Raw genomic sequence first — 15,818 nt, 5'->3', positions numbered from 1 at the left:
AAGACAGTAGAGGTTGAGTACTTTATTACCTAAAGATGGTAAGTTAGAGTGTTGTGTTCATGCAGCGTTAAAGACAGTAGAGGTTGAGTACTTTATTATCTAAAGATGGTAAGTTAGAGTGTTGTGTTCATGCAGCGTTAAAGACAGTAGAGGTTGAGTACTTTATTACCTAAAGATGGTAAGTTAGAGTGTTGTGTTCATGCAGCGTTAAAGACAGTAGAGGTTGAGTACTTTATTACCTAAAGATGGTAAGTTAGAGTGTTGTGTTCATGCAGCGTTAAAGACAGTAGAGGTTGAGTACTTTATTACCTAAAGATGGTAAGTGTTGTGTTCACAGTCAGGTTGATATATCACATTCACACTCCAAGTGATTTAGATTAACTTCACAACTGCAACAAATACATGGGCTGTCCAAAACATTTTAAAACAGACTTGGTTCTTCAGTACAAGGGTTCAAAGCTGTATGACGATTGCATCAACCCCAAACTCGGTGAAGCAACTTACATAATTGAGCTGTTAGAGCTGTTAGAATTGTTATTGTTCTTCCAAAGTAACCTATTATAAATCCTGAATCATTCACTCAATCAACTAATCAGGGTGTGCAGTGCACTTCTTCTTCTTCACAAACATAGCCACAACACTGGTAAAGAAACTACCCTCCCACTCAGGGCAGTATGGGGTAGAACACATAGTAGCATACTACAAGAACCTAGGGGTCCACACAGACGACTTCAAACTAGAAATGGTAACAACAGATGAGGTACTAAAAAAACTGAGCGCCCTCCAACCGAACAAGGCCACTGGCCATGACAACATCCCCTCCAAATTCCTCAGAGACTCAGCAGCCGCCATCACCCCAGTCATCACACACATAATAAACCTCTCCATAAAACAGGGACACGTCCCCAAGGACTTCAAAATTGCGAGAGTAACACCCCTGCACAAAAAGGGCAGCAAATTAGACCCAGGCAACTACCGCCCTGTTTCTATCCTTACATCCATCTCGAAAGTCATGGAAAAAATAGTCTACCAACAGGTAGAAAAGTACCTTGCGGAAAAAAATCTAATCTACGAATTCCAATCTGGCTTCAGAACATCCCACTCCACTGACGCATGCCTTCTCTATTTGAACGACCACATCAAGCAAGAGGTGGACGCGGGCAAATACTGCAACATGGTCATGCTAGACCTACAAAAGGCCTTCGACACTGTCAATCACACCATTCTGATTGACAAGCTAAAAGCAATTGGTTTTGATAGTTTATCAGTGAGCTGGATACAATCCTACCTGGAGGGGAGAGAACAGATGGTGGAGGTAAACGGTACCCTATCCCCCCCCCCCTCACAGTGAACTGTGGTGTTCCACAAGGAAGCATACTAGGACCGCTACTGTTCCTAATTTATGCAAATGACATGTCGTCAGCTTGTGACTGCAACTTGTTCCTGTTTGCGGACGACTCAGCCCTGCTGGTCTCTGACAAGAACAAGTTACAGGTTGAAAAAACCCTCAGCTCGGAACTAGGCAAAATCTGCATATGGCTCGCAGACAACAAACTATCATTACACATGGGCAAAACAGAGTCCATTCTCTTCGGTTCAAATAACAAACTCAGCAAGACCGACGGCTTCTCAGTTACAGTGGGTGACAATATTGTCACAAGGAAAGATGAAATTACCTACCTGGGTTCCATCCTAGAGGCTAATCTTTCCTGTGACAAAATGGCATCCAATGTAATAAAAAAGGTCAACCAACAAACTCGATTCTTGTACCGGATCTCCTCTACGACTATGCTTGCACCTCATGGTACCAAAGCACCTCAAAGGCGCTAAAAACAAGATTACAAACATCACAAAACATTAAACAAACTGGTCAGACTACTACTTGACCTTACCCCTAGAACCCACCTCACCTCTGCCCACTTTGACTACCTAGAATGGCTTAGAGTAGACGACAGACTACAGAGTACAGCAACTTGCAATGGGCCTGGTCTACAAGATACACTACACCACAGAGGTACCCATGTACATGTCGAAATACTTCACAAAGGTCAGTGAATACTACGCCCACAACACCAGAGGAAGCTCAACAAATCATGTTAAACACAGATTCGGCACAAACAAGGGACTAAACACATTTGGCAATTATGCCACAACAATGTGGAACGCCCTACCCACAGCCGTAAAAAGATGTATGTTGTGTATGTCATAATGTCACTATGAATTGAAAATGGAGGACCCTGATGTAAACAAGACGAAAGTCTTTCTCTGGTCTGCATCCCCTTAACAATTGTGTGTATTGAGCTGTACACTGTATTGTACCCATTCTGCAATCTGTTAAATACAGTATTCATTCATTCATTCATTCATTCATTCATGGTCCCATGGATTTCACTATTTTGCTGTGGGTCTCCTTGAATCCCGTCAACCACTGGGTTACTACTATTTATTCAAACAAATTCATAAAAGAAAATCTAACTAATGACATGCATTTCTCGTTTGTTACAAATGTAAGACACAACTTTAAGGATAGAGTTGAAGTAAGGCATTTAGCTTTATGGATCACTTTGCAAATAAAATAACAATTGTGCACAGATTGTTATTGTTATGGTTACATGATTCAAACCACTGGGCTACGACTACGCTTCAGTCTTGAGGGGAACCCCTGACGTCACCTGAGCCGACACCTCCCGCAGACTCGTCTCCCCCCTCACGGACGGGTGGAGCAGAGCCGAGGGGTTGATGACCAGGTCCACTTTACCGAACCGCTGTGTCACGTGTTCCGCCGCTCCTCTGACGTCATCTTCTCTGTTAACGTCCAGTTTCAGAACGGTCGATCACTCTGTGTCCGGGTACCGGGCGGCCCACCCGACAGCTCCGCCGCTCCGTCCGGGTTCCGGCATGTTGCCACGACGACAGCAAGCTTTCTGTTTCTCACGATGTGTTTGCAGAACTCAAGCCCCAGTCCTCTACTCGCTCCTTGTACATACCAACGCTACTGCGGCGGCCATGACGGCGACACCGTGAAGGACTTGAAAGGGTGATTTTACAACAAGTACGCGACGCCCTCTAGCGGGGGCGCTGGCTAGTTGAATTAAAGGTGCACTATGTCGTTTCGTGAGAGTCAGAGAAGTGACAAATTTCTACCACAAACTGAATAAACAAACTGAACATAACAAAGCACATATCTGATACTGTAACTGAGGGGTACAATTCCCTGACTGTATTGATAAGTATGGTATCATTGAACCACTACCGCTTTATGTACTTTAACTACTGGCCACACAGTACATGATATAGATATGATGAACACTTTCCCACCTGATGAAACCAAGTCCACACAAATGTATAAATCGAATATTTAATATATAGCAAAGGGTATATACAACGTTCACTTAATGACATTTATGATTTGAATGCACTTGTAAGGCAAATGAGTATTCGTAGGCAAATCAACATTGAATGTCCAATCTCTGGTTACGCAGGAAGCAAGTATACAACCTGGTTCTTTAGGGAACTATAGCGATGGTACTTAATTATTATAGCTGGATACACTAAAGGGGGTCCCGCTGGTTGTAAGTCAGTAGGGGGGGGGGGTTAGGAGAGCCGCCGGCGATATCCCATCTGGCCAACGATTTCTTGGGAGAATTCAGAGTACTGAACACGGTGCCCACAGAACCTTGGTCCACAGATGAATACAGCTGGGCCCTCTTGTAGACGGTAGCTGCCAGTCCACAACGAAGAGACGTGAGGCGACCTCACTCGGGTTAGAGCGCCGTCTCACCTGGACTCCTCTCGGGGGTAGTTCCAACACTTACCAGTGTTGGCTGTTATCCATGGCATAATCAAAGCACCCAAAGCAAGTAGATAATCCAAGCCGTGTAGGGCTCGCCGTCGTCCGGGTAAGGTAATCCAATGTGCAGGTCCACTCGTCCTGGCCCAGAACTCCTCGGATGAAAGCACCACACGTGGTCTGCCCAGCCTGGTTAAGACTCTAGATAACGCGAGGAAACGATGGGGGTACTGCTCACTTTATAACTCTAACCGAACGATGCACCATACATAATAGACTATTATTAACTTAATAGAAATACGTCCCACTCGACGGTATAGTGCCAAACTATGACAATTCAACTATTAATCCACACGATGTCTCAATGCCATTCTGAGGCCAAATTGACCATACTGCACCACACGTGTATCGTGGGTGAGGCTTAACGTCTTGCCACTAGGTTGGAGGGTAAAGAACTAAGGGCTAAGGGACTAAAAGGAAGTTCTACTTTACTTGCGCCATATATATATGCGCTGTGAACAAATAGTACCATTCGTATTTCGCCAGACGTATTCCTACGCGGAACCGGGCTAGTAACGACATGTTCCTCGGCACGATTGAACTTGAACCAAGGGGCTTGGCTGCTGGCGCCAAGTTCTTGTCCAATGAGAGAATGAAACTATTATGGGCTGTTAGTAGACTAAAGGGATATTCAGTGTATATGTACAAGGAATATACAAGGGATATCAAACGATATACAAATACTATTAAATATATATCCATAAATAAATATATATATTCGGTTTAATCTGATCCTTCACAACAGCCGCCCCCTAATTAGTCCCACCTAATTAGCTAAGCAGAGACAGATTAACCGCACTGTCTACCACTCAAGGTCCGCTGTAAGGGTCAGTCAACTCACAAAGTCATGGGGTCATGGTCGTCATCGATAGTGTCTGGGAGTCTGGGCAGTTCTATTAGCTTGGAAGCTCTCTCTCAGCTCTCTTTCTCCGCCTTTGAAGTTTGTCCCGTGATCAGACAACAATGTAGACGGTTTTCCTTTCCGTGATGTGAATCTTCGGAAGGCCATAAGGAATGAGTCTGTGCTCATGGTTGGAAGGAGTTCGATATGTATCGCTCTGGTGGTCATGCATTTGAATACAATACCCCACCGCTTCTCGGTTCCTCTTCCTTTCTTTATATACAACGGGCCAAAACAGTCCATGCCTGTGGAGTGGAATGGCTTGTCGCCGAGTCGGAGGCGACAGGGAGGTAGGTCAGCCATCCGGGGTATGCTGGGCTGCGCGCGCCACTTTCGGCAGTCTAGACAGGTTCGCTGGAAGCGTCGCACTGCTTCTCTCCCTTGAAGTATCCAATAGCGACGTCTGATCTCCGCGAAGACTCTCTCTGCTCCTGCGTGGTGTACATCCTCGTCGTATTTCTTTATGATCAGCTCTGTGACCTTGTGTCGGCTGTTCAAGACTATCGGGTACTTAACGTCATCCGGTAGGTCGGGGGCTCTCCGCAGACGACCACCCACTCTGATGAGATTATGGGCGTCGCTCTCGGGTGCCAGGTGGAGCAATCTGCTGTCTGATGGGACGGGCTTTCCTCCCTGTAGACAGTCTAGCTCATCGGGGAACGAGTCTCTCTGGGCTCGTTGTAGTAGAAGAAGTTCTGCTTCTTCGTAGTCAGCTGCTGAAATGTCGGCAGTGGGCTGAATCTCTGGGTGGTGCCACAGGAATGTCTTTAGCTGCGCACTCTGTAGGGTAATGCAATCATCTATGTTGGGGTCTGTGGAGGCGACTGTGCTCAGTCCACAGAACATAGGTTTCTTGTTCTCAGCCTCCTCTTTACTCGCTTCCCGTGGGGTGGGCGTAGGCCACTCTTCTTCCGGGAGCTTGAGGAACTCTGGTCCGTCACTGTAGATGTTGCGACGGGTGAGGTCATCTAGGGACATTCCCCGGGTGATGACGTCAGCTGGGTTGTGTTTGGTGTCCACATACCGCCAGCTCGCTGTTTCTGTTAACTCTTGAATCTCGGTGACTCTGACTCCCACGAAGGCTTTGTATCTGCATGAATCAGACTTGATCCATGTGAGTACTGTCGTGGAATCTGACCACAAGATTGTTCTGTGCACCGGAATGGTGAGTTCACGTTGGATTAACGTGGCTAGATGCGCTCCTGCTAGGGCTGCGCAGAGCTCTAGACGCGGGATAGATTGTTGCTTTCGTGGGGCTATTCTTGAGCGAGCCAGGATGAAAGCGGTGTGTATCTCTCCTCCCTTCTCTTGGGCACGCAAGTAGGCCACCGATCCATAGGCTACTTCGGAGGCGTCACTGAAGACGTGTAGATCCATCTTGCATGTCTCTGGCCTCACTGTGGGTGGGAAGTAGCTGCGGCGTATATTGACGCCTGGGAGTGAGCGGAGTTCCGTCTCCCACTCTCTCCATGTGGAGGCAAGGGGTGCGGGTATTGGGTCGTCCCAGCCCTGGTCCTTGTCCCATAGTGCTCGTACAATCATCTTTGCCCTGGTGGTGTAAGGTAGAATACATCCCAACGGGTCATATTGTCTGGCGAGTGTTCTGTACACACTCCGTCTGGTGGTCGGTATCGCCGTCGACCTTCCCTGCTCCGTGGTCAGGGGTTTGTGTCTATAGTGGAGCGAGTCTGTTTTGAAGCGCCAGACTAGTCCTAGTGTCATTTCTTGGGCTTCTCCTGGGATTGTCGCCATCCAGGTCTCGCTGCTGGCAGCCTTGTCCGCGGGGGAGAGGCGGCGCAATACGTGCGGGTCGCTGCTGGCCCACTGCCTGAGATCAAAGCCGCCTTTGATCAGAGAGGCGCGTAGCTTGAGTAGGAGAGCCTCGGCTTCTTCTTGAGTCGAAACGCTTTGTAAACAGTTGTCCACGTAGAAACTGTTCTTCACACTGTGTCGGACCTCTTCATCTGCTGCTGGGTCCTCTGCGACGTGTCTCTGCAGTGCAAATGTAGCACAGCACGGGCTGCATGTGGTTCCGAAAGGGAGGACTTCCTCTTGGTAGATGGCTGGTTGCTCATCCCCGATCCTCTCTCTCCATGGTAACCGTAGCAAGGGCTTCTCCTCTGGGGAGAGGCTGCGTAATGCTGGGGGGTCGCTGCTGGCCCGCTGCCGGAGATCAAAGCCGTCTTTGATCAGAGAGGCGCGGAGCAGCGCACGGCGTCGCCAGTCAATCTTCGTTACGTGTCCCGCTGTGATTAGCTTCTCAATCTCAGCGCGGTACACACTCTCTTGAGCGGGGTCTTTGGCTAGGCGCCGCTCTGTGTTCAATAGATACCGCTCCGTAGCTTCTTTCGTGGCGTGAAAGGTGGGCATTCCCTCTCGCCTCAGGAGTGGAGTTGCGTATCTCATCACTCCGCCGACTGTGACTCTCTTTGTCCCTTGCTCGAGGAGGTTTATGGCGTAAATGTCTTCTTTAGAACGAATGTCTTTCTTTTCGTTCTTAAAGGGCATTGTCTCTAGTGTCCATAGCCTCTCGACATGCTGCAGGAGAGTGGTGTCTTCTTCTGTCACTCTGGAGTGGAGGCAGCTAGTGGCTGCTGTTCGGTTGAGAGATTTAGCGAGGGGGCCTTGTAGTGTCCATCCTAGGCGGGTCTCGACTGCTGCAGGACAGCCTCTGGGTCCTGTATGGACCCGGTCTATCGGGACTATGAGGTCTGCATGGTCGGAGCCTATCAGCAGGGTCGGGGTGGCGCCGTCTATGAGCGGGATAGGTAGTTGACGCAGGTGCACATATTTATCCATCAGCTTGGCGATGGGGTAGGTGTACTGTGATAGTCCTATTTCTTGGCTGGTGAAAGCATTTGTAATCCTATACCGTCGCTCTGGCTGCCCGCTTGCTGCGATAGTGAAGGAGACATTCTCGCCTTTTATCGTCTTTAAATCTCTTCTTATTGTCCGAATCGTCATTTGGTTCTCGCTCCCCCGCAGTCCCAGCTGGGCCGCAGCGGACGCGAGCAGAAGGGTCTTCTCTGACCCGTCATCAAGGACGGCGTAAGTGTCCATGACTTTATCTTGGTAGCTCAATGTTACACGGACTACCTTTAAGAGCACTTGGGCGCCGCTGCTGCTGGCGGGGTCAATGTACATGACACTTGCCTTGGTGCTGCTCGATGGTGCAGGTGCAGGCTTTCTTCTGTTACTGTCGTGTAGGACATCTAGGTGGGCTCCGTCACACCGACTGCACCTCTTCTTTAGGCGGCACTCGGCTGCCATGTGACTGCGCGCACATCGGTAACAGCGCCTGTTGGACTTTATCCATTGACTCACTTCTTCTGCATTCATCTTGGTGAACAGGTCACATTGTGACAGCCAGTGTTCCTTCTCGCAGTACGGGCACACCATCTTCCACTTCTCTTTCCTCGAGGGGGTACTGTGGTTCTTACTGCTCGGTACTGATTCTGATTGGTGCATGACAGTCACCGATCTTCTTCCATCGTTTATTCTCCTGGGTCCCTCTCTGGAGCTTGGTGTGCTCTGCACGAACGTATCCAGTCGTAAGCTGCTGACTTCTCTCGCCAGGAAGTCGGCTAGATCGAGGAGGGATGGTTCGGGACCGTTAGGATCACGGTGGTCTCTCTGCCGCCTGAAGCGCTCTTGTCTGGCGGGTGGCAGCTTCTCTAAAATCCTCTCGACGTTAGAGTTGGCGTATAGCTCGTGCATACCCTTTTCTCGTTGCGCTCCCAGCATCCCTACCAGGGACTGCACTTTTATAGACAGGTCGTCTAATGAGCGATTGTCTGTTGCTGGGGGTAGGCGGTCAATATGCCTTATCTCTTGGATTACGTAATCCCATATACGTCCATATCTCTGGTCCAGCGCTGCTAGAGCCGCGGTGTATGGGGTCGTAGAGGTGGCATAGGCTAGCGCTATATTGTGCGCTCGGGGTACTTTCAGGTGCTTCAGTAATATTGCATACTTGTGGCGTTCATCAGCGACATCCACCATCATTGTCTCTAAGCACATCCGGAGCTCCGTGTACTGTGCTCGATTCTCATAGGTGAAGTCTGGAAACGTCGGTGTACCAATGTATGACGCCGTGGATGGCTGATACATCGGCGAGCGTTGGGGGAGAGGCCTCCTAGGCGAGTCTCCTCTTGCGCCTCTCTGTGGGCTGGTACCGGCAGGGTACCATGGCCCGCTGGTCCAGGTGCTATTCCTCGGGGCTGGTCGTGCGTCATGCTCACCCGTGAATAGAGTCGGGGGTCTGTAGCGCAGCGCCGCAGGGGTATAGCCTGGGCTGTACTGGACCTCCTGGTCCGGTGGAGTACTGTGCTGTCGTCGGGCTTGGTTCTCCTCCTCTCCCTCTTCTTCTTCTATCAGGTCCTCTAGATCCTGTAGTCGTTTATTTAGCTTCTCCGCAGTGTATGCCGCTCCTTCCTTGTAGCTGGGTCTCGCTTGGACCGGTCGGGGAAGGGGGTCTGCGGGGGGTATAGGCTTGGTCTGTTGGTCAAGTTCAGGGTCGCTTGCTCGGTTAGGAGACGCTGCCCTTGACTGTTGTCTCGACGAGTTCCTTGAACCCCTGGCGGAGGGAGAGGGTGTTGCCTTGAGGATCAGCTGCTCCATTAGCTGCGCTTGTAGTCTGTCGCGCTCGGCTTCGCGCTTGATGAAAGCGATGTCGCGCTCTGTTTCACGCTGGATGAGAGCGAGGTCGCGCTCTGTTTCTCTTTGGGCACCGGCAGCGGCACGCTGGGTGTCTGCTCGGCCTCTTGCCATATTCTCTTCCGTCTGAAGGCGTCTCATCTCCAGGCGTATGCGCTCTTCTTCGCTCCGTTGCTGCGTCTGGAGTCGATCGCGTTCACCCTGAAGTCGATCGCGTTCACCCTGGAGTCGATCGCGTTCGGTAGAGGCTGTCAGGCTGACGAGGAACGCCTGTGATAGCATCCTCTCCGCTTCGCTGGGGGAAGACGGTTGTAGAGGTGAGCCGCTCCTGGCTGTACTCGTTGGGGAGTCCTGGAGCTCTATCTCCTCGGCGCTCTCCTCATCTTGTTCCGTGCAGAGTTCTCTCTCTGTAGGGTTGTCTTCCTCCCGGGGCTGGTCGGGGACTACTTCTTCGGTATTGGCGGGGGGTAAAGGCATGTCAGCTCCCTCCTGGTCCCCACCGTGAGCTTGGTCAGTTACATTAGAACCCACTAGGGCCTCTGTGGTCGGGGTAACCTGGTCGTTAAGGTCAGACATAATTTTACTTTCTACTTTTACCGCGTTTACCGTTTGTCGAAGGCTAGGTAGTTGACTGACAGCGTAATCCTCTAAGTACTGAGGTGTCTGTCGTCTGCGCCGCGGGCGTTCTACGTTAGGAGGACCGTTTCGTGGAGTGTTCATCATAGGCCATTTCAATATTAATAACACTATATTAATATTACACTAGTTACCCTCCGGCTCGAAGGACCAATTGTAACTGAGGGGTACAATTCCCTGACTGTATTGATAAGTATGGTATCATTAAACCACTACCGCTTTATGTACTTTAACTACTGGCCACACAGTACATGATATAGATATGATGAACACTTTCCCACCTGATGAAACCAAGTCCACACAAATGTATAAATCGAATATTTAATATATAGCAAAGGGTATATACAACGTTCACTTAATGACATTTATGATTTGAATGCACTTGTAAGGCAAATGAGTATTCGTAGGCAAATCAACATTGAATGTCCAATCTCTGGTTACGCAGGAAGCAAGTATACAACCTGGTTCTTTAGGGAACTATAGCGATGGTACTTAATTATTATAGCTGGATACACTAAAGGGGGTCCCGCTGGTTGTAAGTCAGTAGGGGGGGGGGGGGGGGGTTAGGAGAGCCGCCGGCGATATCCCATCTGGCCAACGATTTCTTGGGAGAATTCAGAGTACTGAACACGGTGCCCACAGAACCTTGGTCCACAGATGAATACAGCTGGGCCCTCTTGTAGACGGTAGCTGCCGGTCCACAACGAAGAGACGTGAGGCGACCTCACTCGGGTTAGAGCGCCGTCTCACCTGGACTCCTCTCGGGGGTAGTTCCAACACTTACCAGTGTTGGCTGTTATCCATGGCATAATCAAAGCACCCAAAGCAAGTAGATAATCCAAGCCGTGTAGGGCTCGCCGTCGTCCGGGTAAGGTAATCCAATGTGCAGGTCCACTCGTCCTGGCCCAGAACTCCTCGGATGAAAGCACCACACGTGGTCTGCCCAGCCTGGTTAAGACTCTAGATAACGCGAGGAAACGATGGGGGTACTGCTCACTTTATAACTCTAACCGAACGATGCACCATACATAATAGACTATTATTAACTTAATAGAAATACGTCCCACTCGACGGTATAGTGCCAAACTATGACAATTCAACTATTAATCCACACGATGTCTCAATGCCATTCTGAGGCCAAATTGACCATACTGCACCACACGTGTATTGTGGGTGAGGCTTAACGTCTTGCCACTAGGTTGGAGGGTAAAGAACTAAGGGCTAAGGGACTAAAAGGAAGTTCTACTTTACTTGCGCCATATATATATGCGCTGTGAACAAATAGTACCATTCGTATTTCGCCAGACGTATTCCTACGCGGAACCGGGCTAGTAACGACATGTTCGTCGGCACGATTGAACTTGAACCAAGGGGCTTGGCTGCTGGCGCCAAGTTCTTGTCCAATGAGAGAATGAAACTATTATGGGCTGTTAGTAGACTAAAGGGATATTCAGTGTATATGTACAAGGAATATACAAGGGATATCAAACGATATACAAATACTATTAAATATATATCCATAAATAAATATATATATTCGGTTTAATCTGATCCTTCACAACAGATACCCTACTTAGGGCTAGATCCACAAAGAATGGATTGCAGGGTTCTAATTGCACCCTTACTTACAATTCATTATGAATTGAAAATGGGGGACCCTGATGTAAACAAGACGAAAGTCTTTCTCTGGTCTGCATCCCCTTAACAATTGTGTGTATTGGGCCGTACTGTATTGTACCCATTCTGCAATCTGTTAATACAATTTTCATTCAATCGATCACTGCACAGACATGTCTGTCTGTATACACTCCCCTAGGAGACATGATAACCTGTCTGTCTGTAGACACTCCCCACAGGAGACATGATAACTTGTCTGTCTGTATACACTCCCCCACAGGAGACATGAATGAATGAATGAATGAAAACTTTATTAACAGATTGCAGAATGGGTACAGTACAGTACAGCTCAATACATACAATTGTTAAGGGGATGCAGACCAGAGAAAGACTTTCGTCTTGTTTACATCAGGGTCCCCCATTTTCAATTCATCGTAACATATATGACATACATGACATACAGATAGACAGTACTGCTACATCTATACATTTATGACATACCAGATTTGCAATTACAGTACTGTTTGTGATACAAAAAGAGTCCAGAAAGAAAAGAGTATATACATTAGGCGTAGTAACTGTACATTGGATTGGGTAGGTGGGGGTGGGGGGGGACTGTACATTGGAGGTGGTTGGGGGGGGGGGGGGGGGGGTTGGGTAGGAGTGGGGGGGGGGGGTTGGGTAGGAGGGGTGGGTGGGGGACTGTACATTGGAGGTGGTTGGGTGGGTGGGTGGGGGGGGGGGGGTTGGGTAGGAGTGGGGGGGGGGGGGGGGGTTGGGTAGGAGGGGTGGGTGGGGGACACTGTACAACTGTACAAACAACACTGTACATTGGATTATTGACAAGACCATACTACATTGGAGGGGGTTGTGTTCGGACATTTACAGGGGCCAGTTTCGAGTTGCAGTCTCCCTTAGGTGTTTTTTGAGAGTGTTTTTGAAAGTGGGTAGTGATTCACATTCCTTTACAGCTTTGGGTAGGGCGTTCCACATTGATGTGGCATAATTGCGAAACGTGTTTAGTCCCTTGTTTGAGCCGAATCTGGGTTTAACATGATTTGTGGAGCTCCCTCTGGTGTTGTGATCGTGGTATTCACTGACCTTTGGGAAGTATTTAGTCATGTACATGGGTACCTTGGTCGTGTAGTGTATCTTGTAGACCAGGCCCATTGCAAGTTGCTGTACTCTGTCGTCTACTCTAAGCCATCCTAGGTTGTCAAAGTGGGCAGTGATGATGGGACATGATAACTTGTCTGTCTGTATACACTCCCCCACAGGAGACATGATAACCTGTCTGTCTGTATACACTCCCCTACAGGAGACATGATAACCTGTCTGTCTGTATACACTCTCCTACAGGAGACATGATAACCTGTCTGTCTGTATACACTCCCTACAGGAGACATGATAACCTGTCTGTCTGTATACACTCCCTACAGGAGACATGATAACCTGTCTGTCTGTCTACACTCCCCTACAGGAGACATGATAACCTGTCTGTCTGTATACACTCCCTACAGGAGACATGATAACCTGTCTGTCTGTCTACACTCCCTACAGGAGACATGATAACCTGTCTGTCTGTCTACACTCCCCTACAGGAGACATGATAACCTGTCTGTCTGTAGACACTCCCCTACAGGAGACATGATAACCTGTCTGTCTGTAGACACTCCCCTACAGGAGACAAGACAACATGCCTCTAATTATTACATTCATAGTTATATTTCAGTGTCTTCATTGTCTATGTCATTGTCTTAGTTTACTTATAATAGATAAATTCCCACGTATCTATAGAACATTAGCATATCAAACATTTTGATGTGATGTTTTTAATTAAATTAATTCAGTCAATATTCTATTTAAAAATGAAATATTGACACCATTTTGTCATGAAAAGGTTTTACTACATGACAACAATTTGTTTACATTTTGAATTGATTGAATTTAAAGTTAATTGATCTCGTCCCTGGAATGTTTTGATAGTTTCATCAACACTCAGCCATTACTCTGTCAATATACACACAATAATGACACAATAGTTACAGTCATTTCTGCATCAGGTTGCTCTGCAATTCCCATAAACCACAAGCAGTTACATAATAGCAAACACTAAAGAAGATAATTCCATGTAGTGGTATCATAGAATATCCATCCCTTTCATGTACCAAGACATTTGAAGGCAAATAAACACTTATTTTGAAAGCAACAAAAAAAACTGTCCTCATTGGTTTTCTCTCTGACCAACATGTTTTAAGACCAACATGTTTTTAAGTATTTGTGACATTACTCTTATATATAATCTTTATATGATATGAAAAATGGAAAGATCTCCTCATCAAGAGCATTTCCATGTTATGCATGTGTTGTGTATAAAGCATGCATATAATAACAAGCCATGTGTTACTAAACCCCTGAAGAATGTGAGAAAACGTAGGGTCCTCCTCAAGGTGGTGAGACAGAAAAAAGAAACAAGGATAGAGATGAGAGAGTAAGAGGGTCAAGTTTCAATATAAAGACAAGCTAGAGGATATAGGTTTCTCTCCTGTATCAATGTACAGGTCAATTAATAGGTTTGACATCCAAAAAATCTCCTCTTCCTTGTGTTTTAGCAATAATATTATGTTACTGAATCCTCCATCACATGTGGATGTGTGGACGTGCACTGATGTGTCAGGAGATGTGAATTTGTTCTAAAGCTCTTCTCACATTGTTCACATGAGTAGAGCTTCTCTCCTGTGTGAATACGTACTGTCTATCTGTATGTCATGTATGTCATATGTTATGATGAATTGAAAATGGGGGACCCTGATGTAAACAAGACGGAAGTCTTTCTCTGGTCTGCATCCCCTTAACATGTGTGTATTGAGCTGTACTGTATTGTACCCATTCTGAAATCTGTTAATACAATTTTCAATCAATCAATCAATCAATCAATCAATCAATCAATCAAATGAGCTGGTGCATTTTCAAATATCCTAACTGAGAGAAGCTCTTCCCACACTGGTCACATACAGTGGGGGAAATAAGTATTGAACACATCAACATTTTGTCCAGTAAATGTATTTCCAATGAGCGTATTCAAGTGAAATTTGCACCAGACTTTGGTATTAACTCAAAGAATCCAGACAATAAATCTAAACATTAAAGTCCATATGTAAATAAATTATATGTAATAAAGTGGAATAAAACAGGAAAAAAGTATTGGACCCACTAAGAAAAAGCAGTACACCATAGCAAGGAAAGGCAGGGAACTAGCTGAAAACAAACGAATTAGGAGGCAACTCTACCTGGCTGCTCCTATCTGTGCTAATACTGTAAACTGGATTAGCATATATTGATGGGCTATAAACGTTTTCTTTTGTGACGCAAGAAACCTGTGAATACCATCCTTCAAAACTGCTCTCAAAGAGCACCTACGGGAGGCTGCAATTCGAAACTGGCCCCTGTAAACATCCAATGTACAGTTTCTTCCCCCTCAAATGTATACTCTCTTTTAGAAACTGTCTCTTAAACAGTACTGTATATTTGTATATCTTGTCATAAATGGCTGGATGAAACAGTACTGTTTATCTGCATGTTGTCATGTCATAAATGTTACGATGAATTGAAAATGGGGGAACCTGATGTAAACTAGACGAAAGTCTCTCTGGTCTGCATCCCCTTAACACTTGTGTGTATTGAGCCGTACTATATTGTACCCATTCTGCAAGTTTTCAATCAATAATATATTATATTATATATTATAACTATGCTATAATCATATCCAACTATCTGCTTGTGTGTTACAGTAATTATATTTAAATAGATATGTATGAGTAATTGTAACGAAATAAAATCTATAAACTAACCAAATAAAATAGATCTATCCTTGAACAAAATGTTCTCTCCCATCCATCCATCCATCCATCCATCCATCGAGCGTTTCGCCCTAATGTTGGATGGTGGTGGTGTGGGAAATGCGCATGCGCCAAGTCGGGTAGACTGAGAGTCTGGTCAATATAAACAATTCACTGTGGACTAAAGACTGGACTATATGTGGGGGAAAAGATGCGTTGGACTAAACGTGGTGAGTCTTTGGATAATATTGGAAGAGATACCCCCCAGGAGGGTCGTTTTAAGTAAACCAGTCTCCCGACTCTACAGTCTCTGTAGGAC

At 46.9% G+C, this 15,818-nt stretch overlaps 1 protein-coding gene across 1 annotated transcript in view; it reads right to left on the bottom strand.

Annotated features, from left to right (window-relative positions):
* LOC311234555 (uncharacterized protein) overlaps positions 1 to 15,818 on the bottom strand; it is a gene marked incomplete at its 5' end in the record, with an annotated part of 132,503 nt that overhangs the window by 16,414 nt on the left and 100,271 nt on the right. Inside the window, 2 exon segments of the mRNA XM_084321804.1 lie at positions 2,673 to 2,834; positions 2,837 to 2,992. Coding sequence (XP_084177930.1) covers positions 2,673 to 2,834; positions 2,837 to 2,992 — 318 coding nt within the window.

Source organism: Notolepis coatsorum (assembly GCF_963971535.1).
Source record: "Notolepis coatsorum genome assembly, chromosome: 9".
Lineage (NCBI taxonomy): Eukaryota > Metazoa > Chordata > Actinopteri > Aulopiformes > Paralepididae > Notolepis > Notolepis coatsorum.
This window is presented reverse-complemented; position numbering and strand designations above follow the sequence as displayed.